General features: G+C 36.3%; 2 protein-coding genes across 2 annotated transcripts in view; both read right to left on the reverse strand.

Moving 5' to 3' along the window:
• LOC121382855 overlaps window positions 1–17,971 on the reverse strand; it is a 43,836-nt gene that overhangs the window by 17,626 nt on the left and 8,239 nt on the right. The gene's annotated exons all lie outside the window — the stretch shown is intronic.
• LOC121383505 overlaps window positions 1,129–17,971 on the reverse strand; it is a 34,468-nt gene continuing 17,625 nt past the window's right edge. The window contains exon 3 of the mRNA XM_041513577.1: window positions 1,129–1,245. Coding sequence (XP_041369511.1) covers window positions 1,129–1,245 — 117 coding nt within the window. The remainder of the gene's footprint in view (window positions 1,246–17,971) is intronic.

Below are 17,971 nucleotides of genomic sequence, written 5' to 3' on the forward strand. Positions count from 1 at the left end.
GTCTTGTTTTGGTTCTTTCTTTCATGATAATGTTCTGTAAATGCTTTACAGTAAGTTTTAATGATTTTTCATTTATTTTGTAGTCTAAACATTTGGTTACATATTTAGACTTGATGTTTTGCATTCGCTCATGTTTTCTTGTCAGTTTCCTTTTCATTACTTTAGTTTTGTCTTTATTGCACTTCATAACAGATTTCATGCCTTTAAGACTACACTTTGTCTGTACAAGAGCAGTTTCATTTTCAGTGGCAAGAATATCTGCAATATGAAATTCCTTTTTAGCTATTTTTACTTTTGGGGTGCTTATACTTAAGGGAATTTCAAATTTCTGCTTAAGAATTTCACTTTTAATGTGGCCTCGACAATTTAAACATTTTTTTATTAGTCTTTGAACTTTGCATTTACAAGCAGTGATATTAATATTTTCTTTTTCCATGTTAACGATACTTGATATCCACAAAAGAAGCTTTGACTGAGAATTGCCAGGTGCTAAAGTTCTGCTTTTGTGGTACAATGCAATGATTAATTCATTTATGCAGCATTCAATATGTAATTTTATACCATTATGTAACAACAAACTGTTCATCAGAAAAGCCTTGTTCCTGTAAAATATCAGGGCTGGCCATATCCTAAAATTTTCAGTTGCCCACTGGGCAAGTAACTCTCAAATTTCACTTGCCAACAAAATAATTAACTCGTCCCAAAATGCAAGCATTTTAATTCAAAATTTAAACTGTATGTGTCAAACAATTTCACATGATACAAAGCACTTGTAAACCCTGTATTACTGAATATGTTTATTTAACATAATTCGTGAATGTAAATGCAAAACTTGGAAATGAGTTTGTGAATTAAAAAAACCCACAAAAAACTTTAATCCTTTATTTCAGAATGATCATCTTAAATATGCTACTTTGAGTTAATGATTTCACAGTGAATAATACTAATTTCGGAGTTTTCCGTTTGTTTCTTTATTTGGGGAGGGGGGTCCCAATGGTCGAGTGTACCAAAGGAATTTCTATTTTTTTAGTATTAAGAAAAAATATATATACCCCTTTTATATTTATAATGAATTTCACGTGTAGAATGAAGGACATTGCATTTCTGAAAAGTTAATTTTCCAAATTTTCATGGGGAGTGTATCCTGTTTTCCTCAGAAATTCTGGTGTTTGGCGTTCTCGATGTGAGTCTGACACAGAGACTCCAGGTCAATTCATACTTTGATATTGCCGCCATCATGCTCAACTGAAATTTAATGTTTTATTATAAAAATTATAAAGAGTTGAACAAACGCGCACTAAAAATTAATATGAACTATTAAAATCATACTGAATTGACTGAAAAATGAGAATTAGGTTTGAACAGAAGCAGGACTGGGCAAGTTGTTGACTGGCCCAGTAGCCCGAGTAGTCTGACGGTAAGACAGCTAGACAAACATTTGCCCCGCAGACAATTGAAGTGTAAATTTTACCCGTCCAAGCACATTTTTACTTGTGTGGGGCGAGCAGATGAGTACTTCTGGACAGCCCTGAATATCCGTGCTTATTTTATTCTAAACAGTCTAATAAAAATTCGTGATATGCAGCATAATATTTATCAAAGTTGACACTTTTGTTTAACCAGTTTTCATTATGATCGCATCCAAACACAGGGTGAATGAATGTGTCAATGATTTCTGTAATGGAAGGGAGTGATTTGTGTGATTGCAAATAGCACACAATTTGTGACAAAATGGAACAGATATGTTCATTGTAATTTAAATCAAGAAAAACATCAACAATTATTTTCCATAATACAATGGTGTGTGTTAACTCCTGTAAATTTAATAGTTGTGGAAGGTCTGTCATAAAGCTGTATAACATGTGACCTTGCAGTGAATGCAAGTTACAATTATTGCTTCCAAGCTTTCGATGTGCGAGCCCTTTCACAGTTCCTACATTTTCAAAACGAAAAAAGAATATTAATTTTTCAAATGTCCCACATTACCTCCTCGATATTTACATAAACTATAAGTAACACACATTTTTAATCATTAAAAGAGCAAATCCATTAACTTTTTTTGTTTTCAGATTGGATTTTTTTCTCATTCCAATCGGTGAACTACAACTGGTCTAATTAAGACTGTCTGTGGAAAGTGCATATAAAAGATCCCTTGCTGCATTAGAACAAAATGAAGTGGGTTTTCTCTGTGTAAGAATTACAAAATGTTTGACATCCAGTAGCCGATGATGAATCAATGTACTTTAGTGGTGTTAAACAAAGCAAACTTTTGTAATGAAGTTTTCATACCTATCACTGCCCATGATTATTATATAACTGGGTTTTTGTGTGTGTGTGGGTGTGTTTTTTAAAAGTAAGCTACAATTCGATACTGGCCCGTAAATGTGGTCACTAGAATATACATGGGCAATTCCGTGGGGTCGGATGTACATTTCGGACACTTCAGCCAAGCATTACAAAAAGGTACAAAAGGTTTCACAACATTTTATTGTTACAAATTGTAAGAACCAACTAGGGCACAATAGTTATATATAAACTTTATTCCATCCGTATGTCACAATAACAGCACCACAGTAGCATGGCAATTGTTACATATTTAGTATTTGTTTTTATATCTTTTAATCAACCATGGAAAATTAACATTGCATCTCAGTTAGTAACATTTTATAACCAGTTAGCAACGAGTGACATATGTAAATATTATGGACAAAAGTCTGCTTGAAATATAAATTTGTCTTTTATATATTATGTCAAGTAACAAAGGACATGTCTGGGATTATTCCTGTATAAAGATTTTTATTTGAAAAAGGATGAATGTATTATTTGACACTAGAGATAATAACCTTTCAAATGATACCAAACTTGTCTCACTTGAATGACTTTCTAAAAATTACCTATTGGTTTACTTGACCACGGAATTGGCAACATGTATGCACATCTAGAGATGACAAGTGGATGAATGAAAACATCCATATTACATGTTCATTTTATGAAATGTGTAATAACGTTAGCTTTTTTCTTTTAGTGGCATCTAGCATCTTTACTTTCTAAACAAATAAGATGCATTTTCCCTGTTTCTCATTCCAGCCAGTGCACTACGACTGGTATATAAAAGGCCGTGGTATGTACTACCCTGTCTGTGGGATGGTGCATATAAAAGATCCCTTGCTCCTAATCGAAAAGAGTAGCCCATGAAGTGGCGACAGCGGGTTTCCTCTCTCAATATCTGTGTGGTCCGTAACCATATGTCTGACGTCATATAAACGTAAAAGAAAATGTGTTGAGTGCGTCGTTAAACAAAACATTTCTTTCTTTGGTATGGCATAGGGATTAACATGCACATTCAGAGCAAGCTGTTTCAGCGCACACCTGTCCTGGGCTCTTTATAACAGAACAGATGACCACTATTATTGCAAGATTCGTCATTTTGTACAGTACAGTAAAATTATTCACATCTACTTAAACATTAATAATATAATTTCAGTGGAAATGTAAATGCACATATGTAATAAAATGTAAATCTATCCTGATCAGTTAGATAGTTGATGAATAATTCATATTCATATTTAATTTTCAGTGTCTACATAAATTGGAGGGGCAGGACATAGCCTAGTGGTAAAACGTGGTCTGTCTAGGATCAATCCATTTTGATTGGACCATTGTGCAAATTCTTATTACAGCCAGTGCACCACAACTGGTACATGTATATCAAAAGCCGTGGTATGGTGCATATAAAAGATTACCTACTAATATTGAAAAAAATACAGTGGGTTTCCTCTCTAAGACTATATGTCAGAATTACCAAATGTTTGGCATCCAACAGATCAATGTGCACTAGTGGTGTCATTAAAAAACAACATAAGTGTTTACTTATATATATGTATGTATTTCAACTTATTTCCGTGCTTATATCCAATTACAGTTCAAGCACGCTGTCTTGGGCACACACCTCAGCTATCTGGGCTGTCTGTCCAGGACAGTGGGATAGGTGTTACTTTGTTAGTGGTTAGGGAAAGAGAAGAGGGTGTAGTGGCCTTACACCTATGCATTGAGTCCTTTAGGAACTTGCTCTGGGCAGTAGAGCTAATTTTAATCAGATTGGTATTTCACAGTGTTCACATAGAAAATGGTCTTTGAATGCTTAGGTGCGCCGATACACCGGACAGCACTGTATATTAGTATACTTTTATTTTAAAATTTTAAAATAAATAAATAAGATGTAGTAGCCGAAGTATGGCAAAATAAATACAAGTATAAAATTACTATAAAATTAGATTAAATGAAAAATGAAGACCACACAAATTTGATGATAAAACGAGTATACTCTTTATTCAAGAACTGGATGCATCCGTTTCTTTTTTTCATGGATGTCGATGGAATTGTGTATTTTATTTATAGTATAATGTGGAAATTTTATCATTGCACATGCTTTAACCATTTTGGTTGCTATTAACGTCGGTTAGCAACAACATTAAACTCAACATAGTCACATTCTGTGTGGGAAGCCATGCCGTTCCGTCAGGTTTGTCACGTTTTAGTGAATCTACCCATAAGCGGCGCCTGGTCTCATCTTTTCGAAATTTATAAAACAATATTTTTTTTAACATCATATTATAATCTATGCAGCCAACTGCAAAACATTTTGTAGGCATCTTGACCGTTAACTGCTGTAAATGCATGGGCGTACATAGGATTTTGAAAAGGGGGGTTCCAAAATAGATTGCAGAGATATTGGGCATATAGAGGGTTACCGTCATTCTAGATTACCCACGATGCATAGCGGTCGGCCATGTTGGAAGGCATCAACACCTAATAATAGCTAGGCCTACTTGTCGAATCTTTTTGTTAGATTTCATTCGTCCTGAACCAACATAATGCCGACTACTTGTGGCATTGTCAGTTGTAATGCCCGCTACGGAAGAGACAATAAAGGAACTTTTGGGGGGTGGGGGGTGGGGGGGGGGGGGGGGGGGGTGGAGGGGTGGTGGAGGGGGGGGGGGGCTTCCTAGCATTATCACGCACCAGGGTGAAGAAACTAAAGAAAAAAGTGAAAGACGAAGGAGGCTTTGGCCCAAACTTTTCAGATTGGCTTAAGTTTCAGCTATAAACCAATCGGACCTAGGACATGTCCTATTGATTATCTTATAACAAAAACTGACAGTTCAAACCCAGTTTTTGATAAAATTGTGTGTGTGTTGTGCCGTTACAAAAATGTACCTCTGTGTATTGTTCAATGCATCTTCATTTCGAATCAAACCAATGTCCATGTATTTGAATTAAACAAACCAGTTATTTGGACAGGTGACAATATTGGTGGACAAGTATATTTCTAGATGTACTTGTCCTGTGGACTAGTGAAACATTGTGCTTATTTCTATCACTGGCAAGGAATATTTTATATGCACCATCCCAGAGACAGGGTAGCACATACCACATCCTTTGATATACCAGCCGTGGTGCACTGGCTGGAACACGGAATAGCCCAATGTGCCCACAGACGGGGATCGATCCCACACCAGACAAGCAGTTTACCACTGGACTACGTCCCAGACCCTATGTAACAAAGTAATGACACCTATATAGGTGCTGACAAAATAACTAATCACTAAAAAAGTGTTGTTAAATTATAATCATCATAACTGAATTTAACTTGCAATATTGAGGCCTGTAATTTTCCCCCCATTTTTTGACTGTGTACACGTTTCGCCCTCCCAGGGCTCATCAGTGCAGCTTTGGTTTCATATCAATTAGTATTGATAAGAAAACTGCAGACGTATTTTTTTGGTGAGTTCTTTGGTGAGTGTCATAATTTATAATAAGTACATGTATAGTTCACATAGTTTTATAATTAAATTCAATGTTCATAAATCCATCAGCAGTGATAATAAATACCTGTAAATGTGTACAGTAGTTTGTATTTGAAAAGTTATTTTCTTTTAGTTTTATTAAAACATTTCACTTTCTTCACTGCCACTCCCTTCCTATAGCCAATACAATACCACTCTCCAGTTGGTGCTTTCTTTAATTTCATACGAGAAAAATGAAACCATTCAAATGGCTTGTGGGGACATGTCTCCTGAATCGCATGCGATCATTGAATCGTCGCAAATACAATATAGTGCTGGATCTTCATCTGATTTGTCAAGTGTAGCACCAGAATTGATGGATCAGTCGTCAGTTCTGGTACACAGTCTTTGGGCAAAGTACTCTGAGGATTTTTCATTCTCCACATTAAAACGTGTGTCAAGTGACTGGACAGCAGTTGATACTTTTTTCTTGCTCACCAGCTTTTTTTTTTTTTTTAAGTTCTTGATGTAGTGAAGTTAATGTTTTTAAGTGGTGCATAGTCAACAGAAGTTCGTGATGCAGGCAACATTCAGTAGGCTGGTTCCTGTTTCACAGTGCTGCTTTCCCGTAACCTTACACTGGCTTCAATATAAAATAACGTGGATGCCACATAAGAAAATGATTCGCCAAGTCCTGCTTTACAGTTACAATGGGCACAAAGAACTTTACCAGCTTTATCGAAAATAATCCACGAATAAAGTGATGTTATTAAGCCGTCGTGAATGCATCACCCTTGCATGTATCACATGGACTGAATCATGGATGTAAACACCAAAATTCCTAACCCAACCACACACAAAACGGCCATATGCATCCAAACTTTTACAATTCTGGAAGTCCTTCAGCGTATAAAAAGGGCTTGGCTAAAAATCAGGTAATTTATCAGATCTGCATACGTAAATGATGGATAGAAATGGGGGTCCTGAAGCCATTTTCCACCGGCGATTTTGTAGTGTACGAATCCTGCTTCCCAATATATTCAGTTTTTTTCCATATCTGCTTTTTGCCGTCTTATCGAGTGTATCAAAATAATCTTGCATGTTATCAAAATAATGCAGTGTCTACTAACAGTAAACAAATTTTATTTAAAAGGGCTTAAGTTATAAATCTTAAACTGCGAAGCTCGTATTTGTATACAACAATGAAACGCTATTGTTTGACTTCCACCATGGCCGGCCGCACAGAGGGGTATCTGGCCTGGTGCTTATAAAGCTTTTAGAGTCCAGACTCGAGACTCTAATAGAGTCTGAGACAGTAATGTCATGACAACGCCATACAAATTGTGTGCGTGTGACGTCATTAGAGATTGAGTCTGGACTCTAAACGTTTTATAAGCACGGGCCCAGGTCGTTTCGCCCTTATTCCCGATCGCCCCGTGTCGTTTCGCCCCAATACCGGGTCGTTTCCCTCATGTTTATGTTTGTGAATGATGAATAAATTTGTTTACGCGACTCTAGTTGCAAATCAGATATAGGTTATCAATTTGTAACACTTTATCAACCATAAACACCATTTATATGTATATGTTATTATGTGCAATATTTTAAAGAACCCCTCCCCTCACACCATTCCCAGTTCCTACGGGCCTGATGTATTTTATATTAATAAGTACAAAGACTAGCCTACACAATGATATTGTCGATAGGACATATTAGTTATAAAGTGCTTTGGTGTGTGTGTGGGGGGAGGGGGGGGGGGGGGGAGGGAGGAGACGCTTTTTTGCAAATTTGCGAAATTGGCCTCTGTAATATCCAATGACGTGTCATGTTTACATCTATGCTGAAGAAGATTTATGATGAAATATTAAAAGGTCCATTTGCTTCAGTTTACATTTAAATACATGCAGTTTTCTGCTGTCTGCCATTTTGGGGTTTTATGGAATACTCTTCAAGAGGGGTGAAAGACTAAAATATTAATATAAAATCAATGATCTCTAGTGGTATCTTTAAGCAATCAAATAATATTAATAATAATAAAATAATATGACGTCATCACATTTGCATTTATATCATAACATGTTTGTGACGGAACATGCTCTTAATTTGTTTTCGCCTGTGGCGATATTAATTGTTTTAGAAGGCCGTGTGCAGTTCCAAATTGCACTTAGCCCAGATGGGCAATTTGTTACGTAATACTTCTGCGCGATGGTCGTCTAATACACACCCAGAGCAGGTGTGGAGGCCATGTGGCCAGTAGTTACGTAATACATCCGCGCGACCGTGGAATCTCTAGCGAACTGGCGACATTAAGTCTGACGATCTGAGGAAAAAAATACTGCTTGGTCGGGGTGGAAATATCAGATGATAAGATTCGGTGCCGCGATTTACCCCCAGGCGATTTTTCGATTTATAATAAATAGCTAGAGTTTTAGAGTTATGAGGAGAACGAAAAGGAAGCTTCCCGGGAACGTAGTCCATTAGGACTTGGTAAATATTATTTCTGCTCTGTGTATAACCTTGATGTGATTGATGTGACTTTAAATATTTTAATACTGCATTATACCAATATTCTTTAGACACTGTCTTCGGTCATCTGACGAAGTAAATCGTAGTCTTACTGTTCTATATTTTATACGAGTATTTGGTAATATAAAGCTTAGCCAGTCATCCTAGAAGACCTAGGTAAACTGTAGGTTATTGTCTTTATTGTGATAGGTACCAGTATTAATTCTGTGTTACAAGGTTACTGAATGAGTAGTTAGGGTTAATTAAAAAAATAAACCCGTTAGGAATAGAGCTGTAAATCCTTTATTAATTAAGTTCCCCTGGAAGCGTTCCTAAATTATCACACGTTACTGAATGAGTAGTAAGGGTTAATTAAAAATTAACCAGTTAGGAATGCTGTTGTAATTCCTTTATTAATTAACTTCTCCTGGAAGCGTTTCTCAATTATCACACGTGTGGGTGTTGTGTCACGGTGAAGTGATTCGCATATTGTGTAACTAGACACCTAGAGATTAACTAATTAAGTGATCAGTTCTGGGTTGTTATTATTGTTGTTATTAATTAACTACTACGGCTGTACATTTGTCAGCGTAGGTTAATACAGATTCCAAAGTGTATTGTGTTTTTGTTGTGTTTCTAGTGAACTAAACGTGCTATAATAATATATACTTTATATAAGATCGTATCTCTGATCATACCTAGACGAGCCATACTAGGGTTTAACCGCCTGTTACAGAGAGATCTAATAGATATACAGTTAGGAGAGATATTTTGATAATCGTGTTTTATTCAGTTACGGGTATTACAGAATCTACATTCAACGGTTGTTAGATTAAGTCATATCCTTTCACCCCTCTTGTCGAATATTCCATAAAAAGTCAAAATGGCAGCCGGCACAAAATTACATGCTTTTTGCCCTATGCGATCTCAGCGAAGTCGATACAGGTGACATGGTTATCATCTAGTATGTGGAATCCATGTCATTGTAATTGTTTTTTCAAGATTTCTGTCTGGACAAAATGTGGGTAAAATCTAACGAAAAATAAAGGTAGGAGCAATTTATTGTAGTTGTCCACATTTTGTTCGGACTTTACAACCTTGTTGCCTGTTAGGTGACTATTACAACAAAATTATGGGTAAAATAATTTTTATGTAGCAAATTTTGCATACTAGTACCACCCGAATATATAAGGGCGAAACGACTCATAATGGAGGACGAAACGACTCATTCTAAGAGCGAAATGACTCGAGGCGAACGGGAATAAGGGCGAAACGACTCGGGGTGGAATAGGAATAAGGGCGAAACGACCCGGATTCGCACAGAGGTATGGGTAATATTGCTATTTTTAGCACATATCGCGGAACCCTCTATATTTCTATGTTGAGTTTTGAAAAGGGGGGTTCCAAAATAGACTGCAGAGATATTGGGCATATATTTCTATGTTGAGTAAATATAATAATGTCAGATATATTAAATTGTAAAAAAAAAGCGATTTCAGGGGGGGTTCGGTCGAACCCATGAAATGATCGACAGAAGTTGCCTCATTTCACTATCAAACCATAGGTAACTAAGGAAACGCTTCAGCCAGGGGTCGAAGTACCCGCATGTTCGGTTCCGAGAATATCACAAATGTACGTTTACCTGTACCATAAAAACAAAAAAAACAAAAAAAATTCTTTGAACACATGCACGGAAATTAAAACCGAAAGTCTACTGTTTCACAGAATGGTGACTCACTAATCGCCCAAGATGTTCACCAATCATAATGATTCAAAATCCGTATAATAATAATAATAATAATTTTTTTAATTTTGTACTGCAACACAACGTGAGATATATTCATACCAGAGTCCAGGGGCAATAACTCTACATTGAAAATATTCAGCATCAGATAGACTGTTCCAGGGATTACAATTTGCTACGGAATAAGTAGCATAAAACCAGTGAAGTTTCTAGGAAATCACGTGGGTAAATTTCAACGAATCGCATTGTCTATAAAATAATGTCAAATCAAGGAAGTAAGTGATGTTGTTCCTTCTTACTTTCGGTTTCATTTACTTGAATTTTGCAACTTTTAAGACCAGAATTGACATTCATCTGTGAGAAAAGGAAGCGGTAATACTAAAGGTGAGACGAATTTTAATGATGGCCATTAAATTTTAGATTACTAGTAAAAAAAAAAAATGTTATTTTCTCCAATGTTGAATGTACTTACTCATGTTTGGATCAGTGACTACAATTGACATTTTTTAAAAGTATGAATTGCTAGATTCGCCAGTTCATCGGAAGAAATAACAAAAAGAAAGAAAAAAGAAAGAAAAACAGACCAACACTACCAGTGTAGAATTACGTTTTTAATATCGACTGTTGTAAATATATCCACATCACAATTTTAATAAATAAACTCGTTAAAAATTCACTGCTACTAGAAAACAAAATGGCCGCCCTTTGTGTAACACAGGCCCAGAACACAGGCTGGTATATATATATGTATATATATATAGGTACATTTTCTATTTGATAAATGTTAAACAAATAAATTCTCCCAGTACAGATTACTTTTGCTGTCATTTAATATATAATATATTTTGTTAACTTCAGTAACTTTGTGTAACCAGTGTTTAGCACTTTAACAAATAGCCCAGTGACCTCTGTTAGAGGAGGAGGGGGGGGGGGGGGTGCAGATGATTCGTCCTCTGGATGTTTCGTCCACTAAAAATTTGTCCACTGTTGAACTCAATACGATTCGTGCACAACCAAAAATTGTTCTTGCACAATTCGTCCACTATAAAAATTTATTTTTGGGCCATTCCATGGTAATGATTTAAGCCAGGACGTGACATTCTGACTCTTATGATCTCCTTCACTAAAATTCCTTTGTAAATGGAAATGCAGTTTTATCATTTATAGACTCATTACATATAATAGTATAAGCATGTCGGGCCTAATTTTGTTTTTGTAAAAAAGAAATTACTTATAAAGTGAAAAGTAAAATGTGCCAGGACGTGACAAAAATGGACATAACTTTTTTAACACTGCAATAAATTCCAAAACTCTGCTCTCCTGATAGAATGTTTGCTTATTGAAAGACACTGTTTAATTTTTTTTAGTACGAGTCAGAACGTGATGAGCCAGGACATGACTTTTTGTCCAGTTCACTTATAAAACTAATAAATGATATGTATATCAAACACTACTATTGAAACACTGTTAATTTATGAAATCAATGATATTTATTTGTTTTAAGTGTTTTTATCATCAAAATAAGTGCATAAAATCGTAATTAATTGAACTGTCGTTGTGCAAAAAAAAGTTCTCATACAACATTCATATATTAATATACTTTTATTACCAGTGACCATACTGTCAATATTGTTTATCCTTATGTTGCTAAGTCAGGTTTTTTTTTGTCTTACCTTTACATTACAATACATGTACAAACTAAAGAGATGATGTATAGGTATAACATTTTCGTTGGCTGCGGCATCAACTTTTGCATTTAGCTCAACATTGATTGTACAAATGTAGCTACATTTCTCATAAATTACATGTCCTGCATCAATAAAGCTTCATTTATAGTTCTATGTATGAATGTTCACCTCATTGCACGTCAAAATTTGTAAAAAGGGTAGTCGCTCTTCCGTCCCGTGGTGGAATGAGGAACTATCAATGCAAAAAGCCGAAAGAAATAAATGTAGACGGAAATTAAAGAAATTTATAAATTTAGAGAATATACAGAAATTTAAAGAAAGTAAATATAAATTAAAGTTAAATATTATTAAATTAAGAAATGCCCCATGGCACCAGTTCTGTAGTTCGCTAAATAAGGATTCAGATGTAAAAGAAGTATGGTCGAGGATTAAAAGGATTCAGGGGAGATCTACAAAAAACAATAGTATACTGAAAAATAGTCAAGTTTACACTAATGATCAATCAAAAGCTAATGTTTTAGGAGCAACGTTTAGACAAAACTCAGCCACAACTAATTACTCATTATTTTTTCAAACTAGAAAAATTAAAATGGAAAGAGATAGCCCTATCCCCCTTGAAGATCATAGCCCAGATCCTGACAGACCATACAATGCACCCTTTAAAATCTGGGAACTGAAAGAGGCTTTTGGTAACCGTAAGGGCTCAGCTCCAGGGCCAGATAGATTCAGTTATATATTTTTTAAACATATGCCTACCAGAACCCTCGGACTGTTCCTAGAATTATATAATTTAATATGGCTCGAGGGAGCTCTTCCTCTTAATTGGAAACACGCAGAGGTCTTTGGACTTCCAAAGCAGGGTAAGGACCCCCTCGATCCGTTGAATTATAGGCCAATATCCTTAACATCCAGCGTCTGTAAGACCATGGAGTGTATGGTTAACCAACGCCTTATCCACTTTCTGGAGACCAACAAATTATTGTCGGTTTTCCAGAGTGGTTTTAGGAGACACCACTCAACTACCGACCACCTAGTTAGGCTTCAAACCGAGGTTAAAGATGCGTTTCGGAGTGGCCGCAAGGTGGCGGGAGTTTTTGTGGATATTGAAAAGGCATACGACATGGTCTGGAGGCGCGGACTGTTGTTCAAAATTTATCAAATGGGGATAAAAGGGGCAATGTTCACATTTATAGTAAAAATTTTAGAAGATAGAACATTTGCCGTTAATGTAAATGGTAGTTTTTCCCCCATTTTAAATTTGGAGAATGGTATCCCACAAGGCTCAGTGATAGCGCCCACATTGTTTGGAATCTTTATAAACGACCTAGATACAGCACTAATCACTTCAAATAAAAGCACTAAAACATCCTTAAGTGTCGGACTTTTTGCTGACGATACAGCATTCTGGAGGATAGGGAAATCCTATGATGATATCAAAACAGACCTCCAGAATGACTTAGATAATCTACATAGATGGTCAGCAGCCTGGGGGGTTACCATCTCCAAAGCTAAAACTAATACTATAGTTTTTCAGAAATGTAGAGAATTTAAAAAAAGATGCAAGCTAGAATTGAAATTTAAAAATACTATTATTAAACAAGTACAGTCTGTCAAATTTCTGGGTGTAATCTTCGACCATGCCCTTAGCTTTGGCGAACACATTGCTGGGATTACCGGTAATTGTGTCTTCTACTTAAATCTTTTGAGGATACTTTCCGGTACGTCATGGGGTGCAGATAGAAAAACTCTGCTTATGGTCTTTGAGGCCTTCATAGTGTCCAGACTCCAGTATGGTGCAATGGCCTTTGGGTGTGCAACCCAAACACACCTAAAAAAAACTTGATGGAGTATATGGTAGGGCCCTCAAGATAATTATTGGGGGAGCTATCTGTACTCCATATGATAGTATAATGGTGGAATTGGGAGTTCTTCCTCTTACCTTGAGGAGAATCAGGCAGGGTTTTAGGTATATAAGTAAAACAAGGAACCAGGTGCCTGATTCACCTATAAATAGTTTAGCTCCTCAGGAGGTTAAAACTGTCGGGGATAGGGACATATCCATCATTTCGTATCTTAATAAATTTGCCACTGATTTTGGGGTTTCTGGACTAGCCATTGGGGATGCTAGCGGTCGTCTTGACTATCCATGGCAGTTCGAACGCCCAGTGGTAAATTTCCACATTAGAAATGAAATAACTAAATATGATAACCCATACATTAAAAAAATTATATTTCAGGCAGTGGTGGAAAAATTCTATCCAGACTGTGTACAAGTGTACACAGATGGATCGAAGGACCCCGCCACTGGTAAAACAGGTATGGCTTTTGTTATTAAAAACAATAAAAATATAAAACCGATAGCCATTAGGGCCAGGCTTACTGATAATATTTCGGTTTATACTTCTGAACTTATTGCCATACTTTATGGGTTAATGTGGATACAAAACGATAATATTAAAAGAAATGGCCCTGGTGGATATGTGCTTTTCACCGATAGTTTAAGTTCACTTCAGGCTATCCTAGGATGTGGGGGTGTTAGACCCGAAATTGTCAATAAAATATTTAAATGTTACAATAGCATTATCACCAGTGGAACCAAGGTTGGACTTGAATGGGTGCCGGCACATGTCGGCATTCCAGGAAACGAACTTGCTGACACGAATGCCAGAAATAGCCTGCGTGATAATAAAATAGGAATTGAGATCAAATACAATTATAAAGAATTTAATTCCATATTAGAGCCACACCTTGGTAAATTATGGCAGTCCGAGTGGGACCACCATACCAGGGCGTGGCATGCATATATTAAGCCGAAGGCAGCGGGACCCGGCCCAATATCCTTCAACATTAAGGCCACTAAAATCATTTCGAGACTTAGAATGGGAGTATGTTATGGCCTCAATGGTAATAAATTTAAAATAAAAAAATCTCCCACCCCCAATTGTCTGGTGTGTAATAAAGTAGAGGATGTGAAACATTTTCTGCTTGAATGCACCAGACATAGGTCAAAACGTAAGAATTTAGAAAGTTTTTTTAAGAGAAATAATTTAGTGCTCAACGGTCTAAATTTACTGAACCCCCCGATTGAGCACAAGAGGGGAATTGATAGGCTCCTGATGGCCTTCGTGCTTGGAACTAAAGTAAACATTTAAAATACCGGAGGGTAAGAGGTAGGCATAGGCGTAGGCGGTTTGGCGGTATGAGAGTCTAAGGTTTGTCCGGGGGGCTCCGGCCTCCCCTCCCCTGGGCCTCGGCCCCCTCCTGCCTGCCACACTTAGATTCCCAATACCGACATGGCACCTCCCTCAAATGGCTAATTTCCCGTGTGGCGGAATAGACTCGATATGAACCTTACTCCTAATTTCCCTAGGGTTAAATAAGAATATATAGATTTAGAGGTTATTTTAAGTTTAGACCACCCGGTTAAAAATGTGGCAAAATTCTAAGAAATAGGTATTTTATGTTTGAAAAGCACAAATAAATTGGTAATGTCCCTTTAAATATTTTCGGTTTAAATTTCAAAATTGCCCCTATAATTCTGTCCCGGACCACTCCTGCTGGCTATCCAGAGGAGGGGCCCGTGACAGACATGCTTGAAACCCTAGTGGTATATGAGCATGTTAATAAATATTGGAATGGAATGTACAAATGTAGCTACATTTCTCATAAATTACATGTCCTGCATCAATAAAGCTTCATTTATAGTTCTATGTATGAATGTTCACCTCATTGCACGTCAAAATGTGTTTTTCAACTTTATTATTTTAAAATTTTAATTTAATTTTTTGAAGTTTAATTTTTTTTAAATGTTTTAAAAACATTTTTAACATGCATTGAGATAGATATCTACAGATGCACTATCAATGACACTGAATAAGTTTATGGTAGGCCAGACATTTAATTCTGTAGAAAATCTTGTTTGCAATTTACCATATATTTTAGAATTAATATATTATTATATTTTGCCTTTTGTTGGTATTTTTATGATCATCTGATTTAATTGGAATTCAAAATATGAACCCCAGTCAGTACAGAAATTATAGTTTTTGGACAGTTTCTTTTTTCTGTTCATCATTATCGGATAGGCCAAACTATCAACAATGTATATTAATATAAACTGTTGATGGATGACAATAGCAAAAATCTCAACGATACAATTAATTTGAATTCTTCTAACCCAAGTTTTATCTTCCACATATATCTTTATCAATTACATCCTTCACTGGAGAAATGTTGGTTTATATCTTCCAATTCACATTTGGATACCTGTATCTGCCAAGGAATAAACTTAAAATTTTAGCAGCACATTGTATTTGAACAATTCTTTGACACAATATTTATTGTATGTGTACACCAGTTTGGATTCACAAAATGGAACATTTGGTATAAATACAATATTCTTTAAATTGGTGGATGATCAATAATTCATTGTTTGGTCAAAACATAGAAGCATAGAATTAATTGATAATAGTATAGGTTTACCGAGTATGATGGGGACAATTTGATAGACATATAGTCTATTACAGGGTATGCACTTGGGATTTTTTTTGACTGGCCAGTCGGGCCACTCAGCAACACTTTGACTCGCCCGCACAACTTTAATAATTTGAATGGCCCACGACTGAATTTCTTTTTAAAAAAACAACTTCATACAAACAATAATAACAACACAAAAGTAGGAAACAGAACTTGTTTTAGTTTTATTACAAACTGTTGTAATTATAATTATAATTATTATGTTGTCACGGGACCCACACAATCAAACATCTGGAATGTTTTACCAATTAGGATCGGTCTTGGAATGAATAAGGTTCTTTTATGACTATGACAAGGATTTAAAAAAAACTAAGCTGACAGCAATGTATACAGACAATAATCACATCCACAAGAGAAATAAACATACAACACAAGTTAAAGGCATAATTATCACTATTTAACGGGAGCAGGTCAATACGGTTGGTCAACTAGCTTGCCCCACACTTTTTAGTCAACTCATATCTTTACCATTATAAAAATTAATATACCAACATTTTAAGCTAATGTGCATTGAATATTTTTTAATATGCACACCAGTCGGAGTCCAAAAGCCTTGCCTGATCATTCCTTTAAGGAAATAAGAGACAAACTCACAAACGTCGTTAAATTAGGCTTGACAGTTCACTGTAATAGATTATTATTTATCCGATATTAAGATCGCCCCAATATAAAACCATGCAGAAATATTAATAAATAAAATGACACCAAAGTTGTAGACGTCGATTTTTAATGTTGTCACATTATAATAATGTTATTTACGGACAGTAAAGTTTGGGGCGAGATGGCTTTGGGACAAGTTGACCAGCATTCCCATTTAACACTCACATGTGCACAGGCAATGATTGCTGTTGTTGACATCGTTGACAGTGACGATTGGGTGTTTGGTATAGTAGACTCGGTATATTCCGTAAGAAACGAAAACGTTCCAATACAATGTAACTTCGGAAAACATCAGGGGCCTATTTCACTAAACATCGTAAGTTACGTTTTGCACGTAAACGTAAATCTACGACTGAAGAGTATTTCACAAATAAGTGTAAACGTAAGTGAGTAAAGTTACACGTAAATCTAAGAGTGCCCTCGGCCACAACTAGTGGCACACGTAAATTGTTATATTCACTTCGATAATGGATGGGATGGGAACTCTATTAACGTGCCCATATCCACAGAGGTTCGGGCACACCCACCTCCGATTCGGCCTCTGACTTCGCCAGTGACCAATTCCGGGGCAAGAGGGGGGGGAGGGAGAAGTTAAATTTGTAGGGGAATAATTTAGAGGAGTGGTATGACCACTTAAAGCCAAAGCAAAATAAATGGGGGACTTAAAACTTTTAACTAATTTTAATTTAATTTATTTTAAAAGCACCAATTCAATATTAGTTAATTCAGGTTATGGAGTTACAATTAATATTTAGACGTGCGGTTATATTTTTCAGTCGGGCTGGTCTAAAGAGATATATAACAAAAATAGATAATATTATATTTATAACTATTTAAATAATTGATTATAATCTTAAGCCCTGGAGGAATAAGGATTCGCAAAGGGGGGAGCGTCGCGCCCAATCTAGTCAGCGCTCAAACAGGCGGGTAGCCCAGTTCGGCTGATCCGGATTTCCATGGAGTGGAGGTTCCGGGGGAGGGAGGCCTCCTACCAGGAATTCTATCGGCCCAAACTGCCTACGCCCATGCACACCCAAACAGCACCCTACCAC

This window comes from Gigantopelta aegis, chromosome 10, assembly GCF_016097555.1.
Source record: "Gigantopelta aegis isolate Gae_Host chromosome 10, Gae_host_genome, whole genome shotgun sequence".
Taxonomy (NCBI): domain Eukaryota; kingdom Metazoa; phylum Mollusca; class Gastropoda; order Neomphalida; family Peltospiridae; genus Gigantopelta; species Gigantopelta aegis.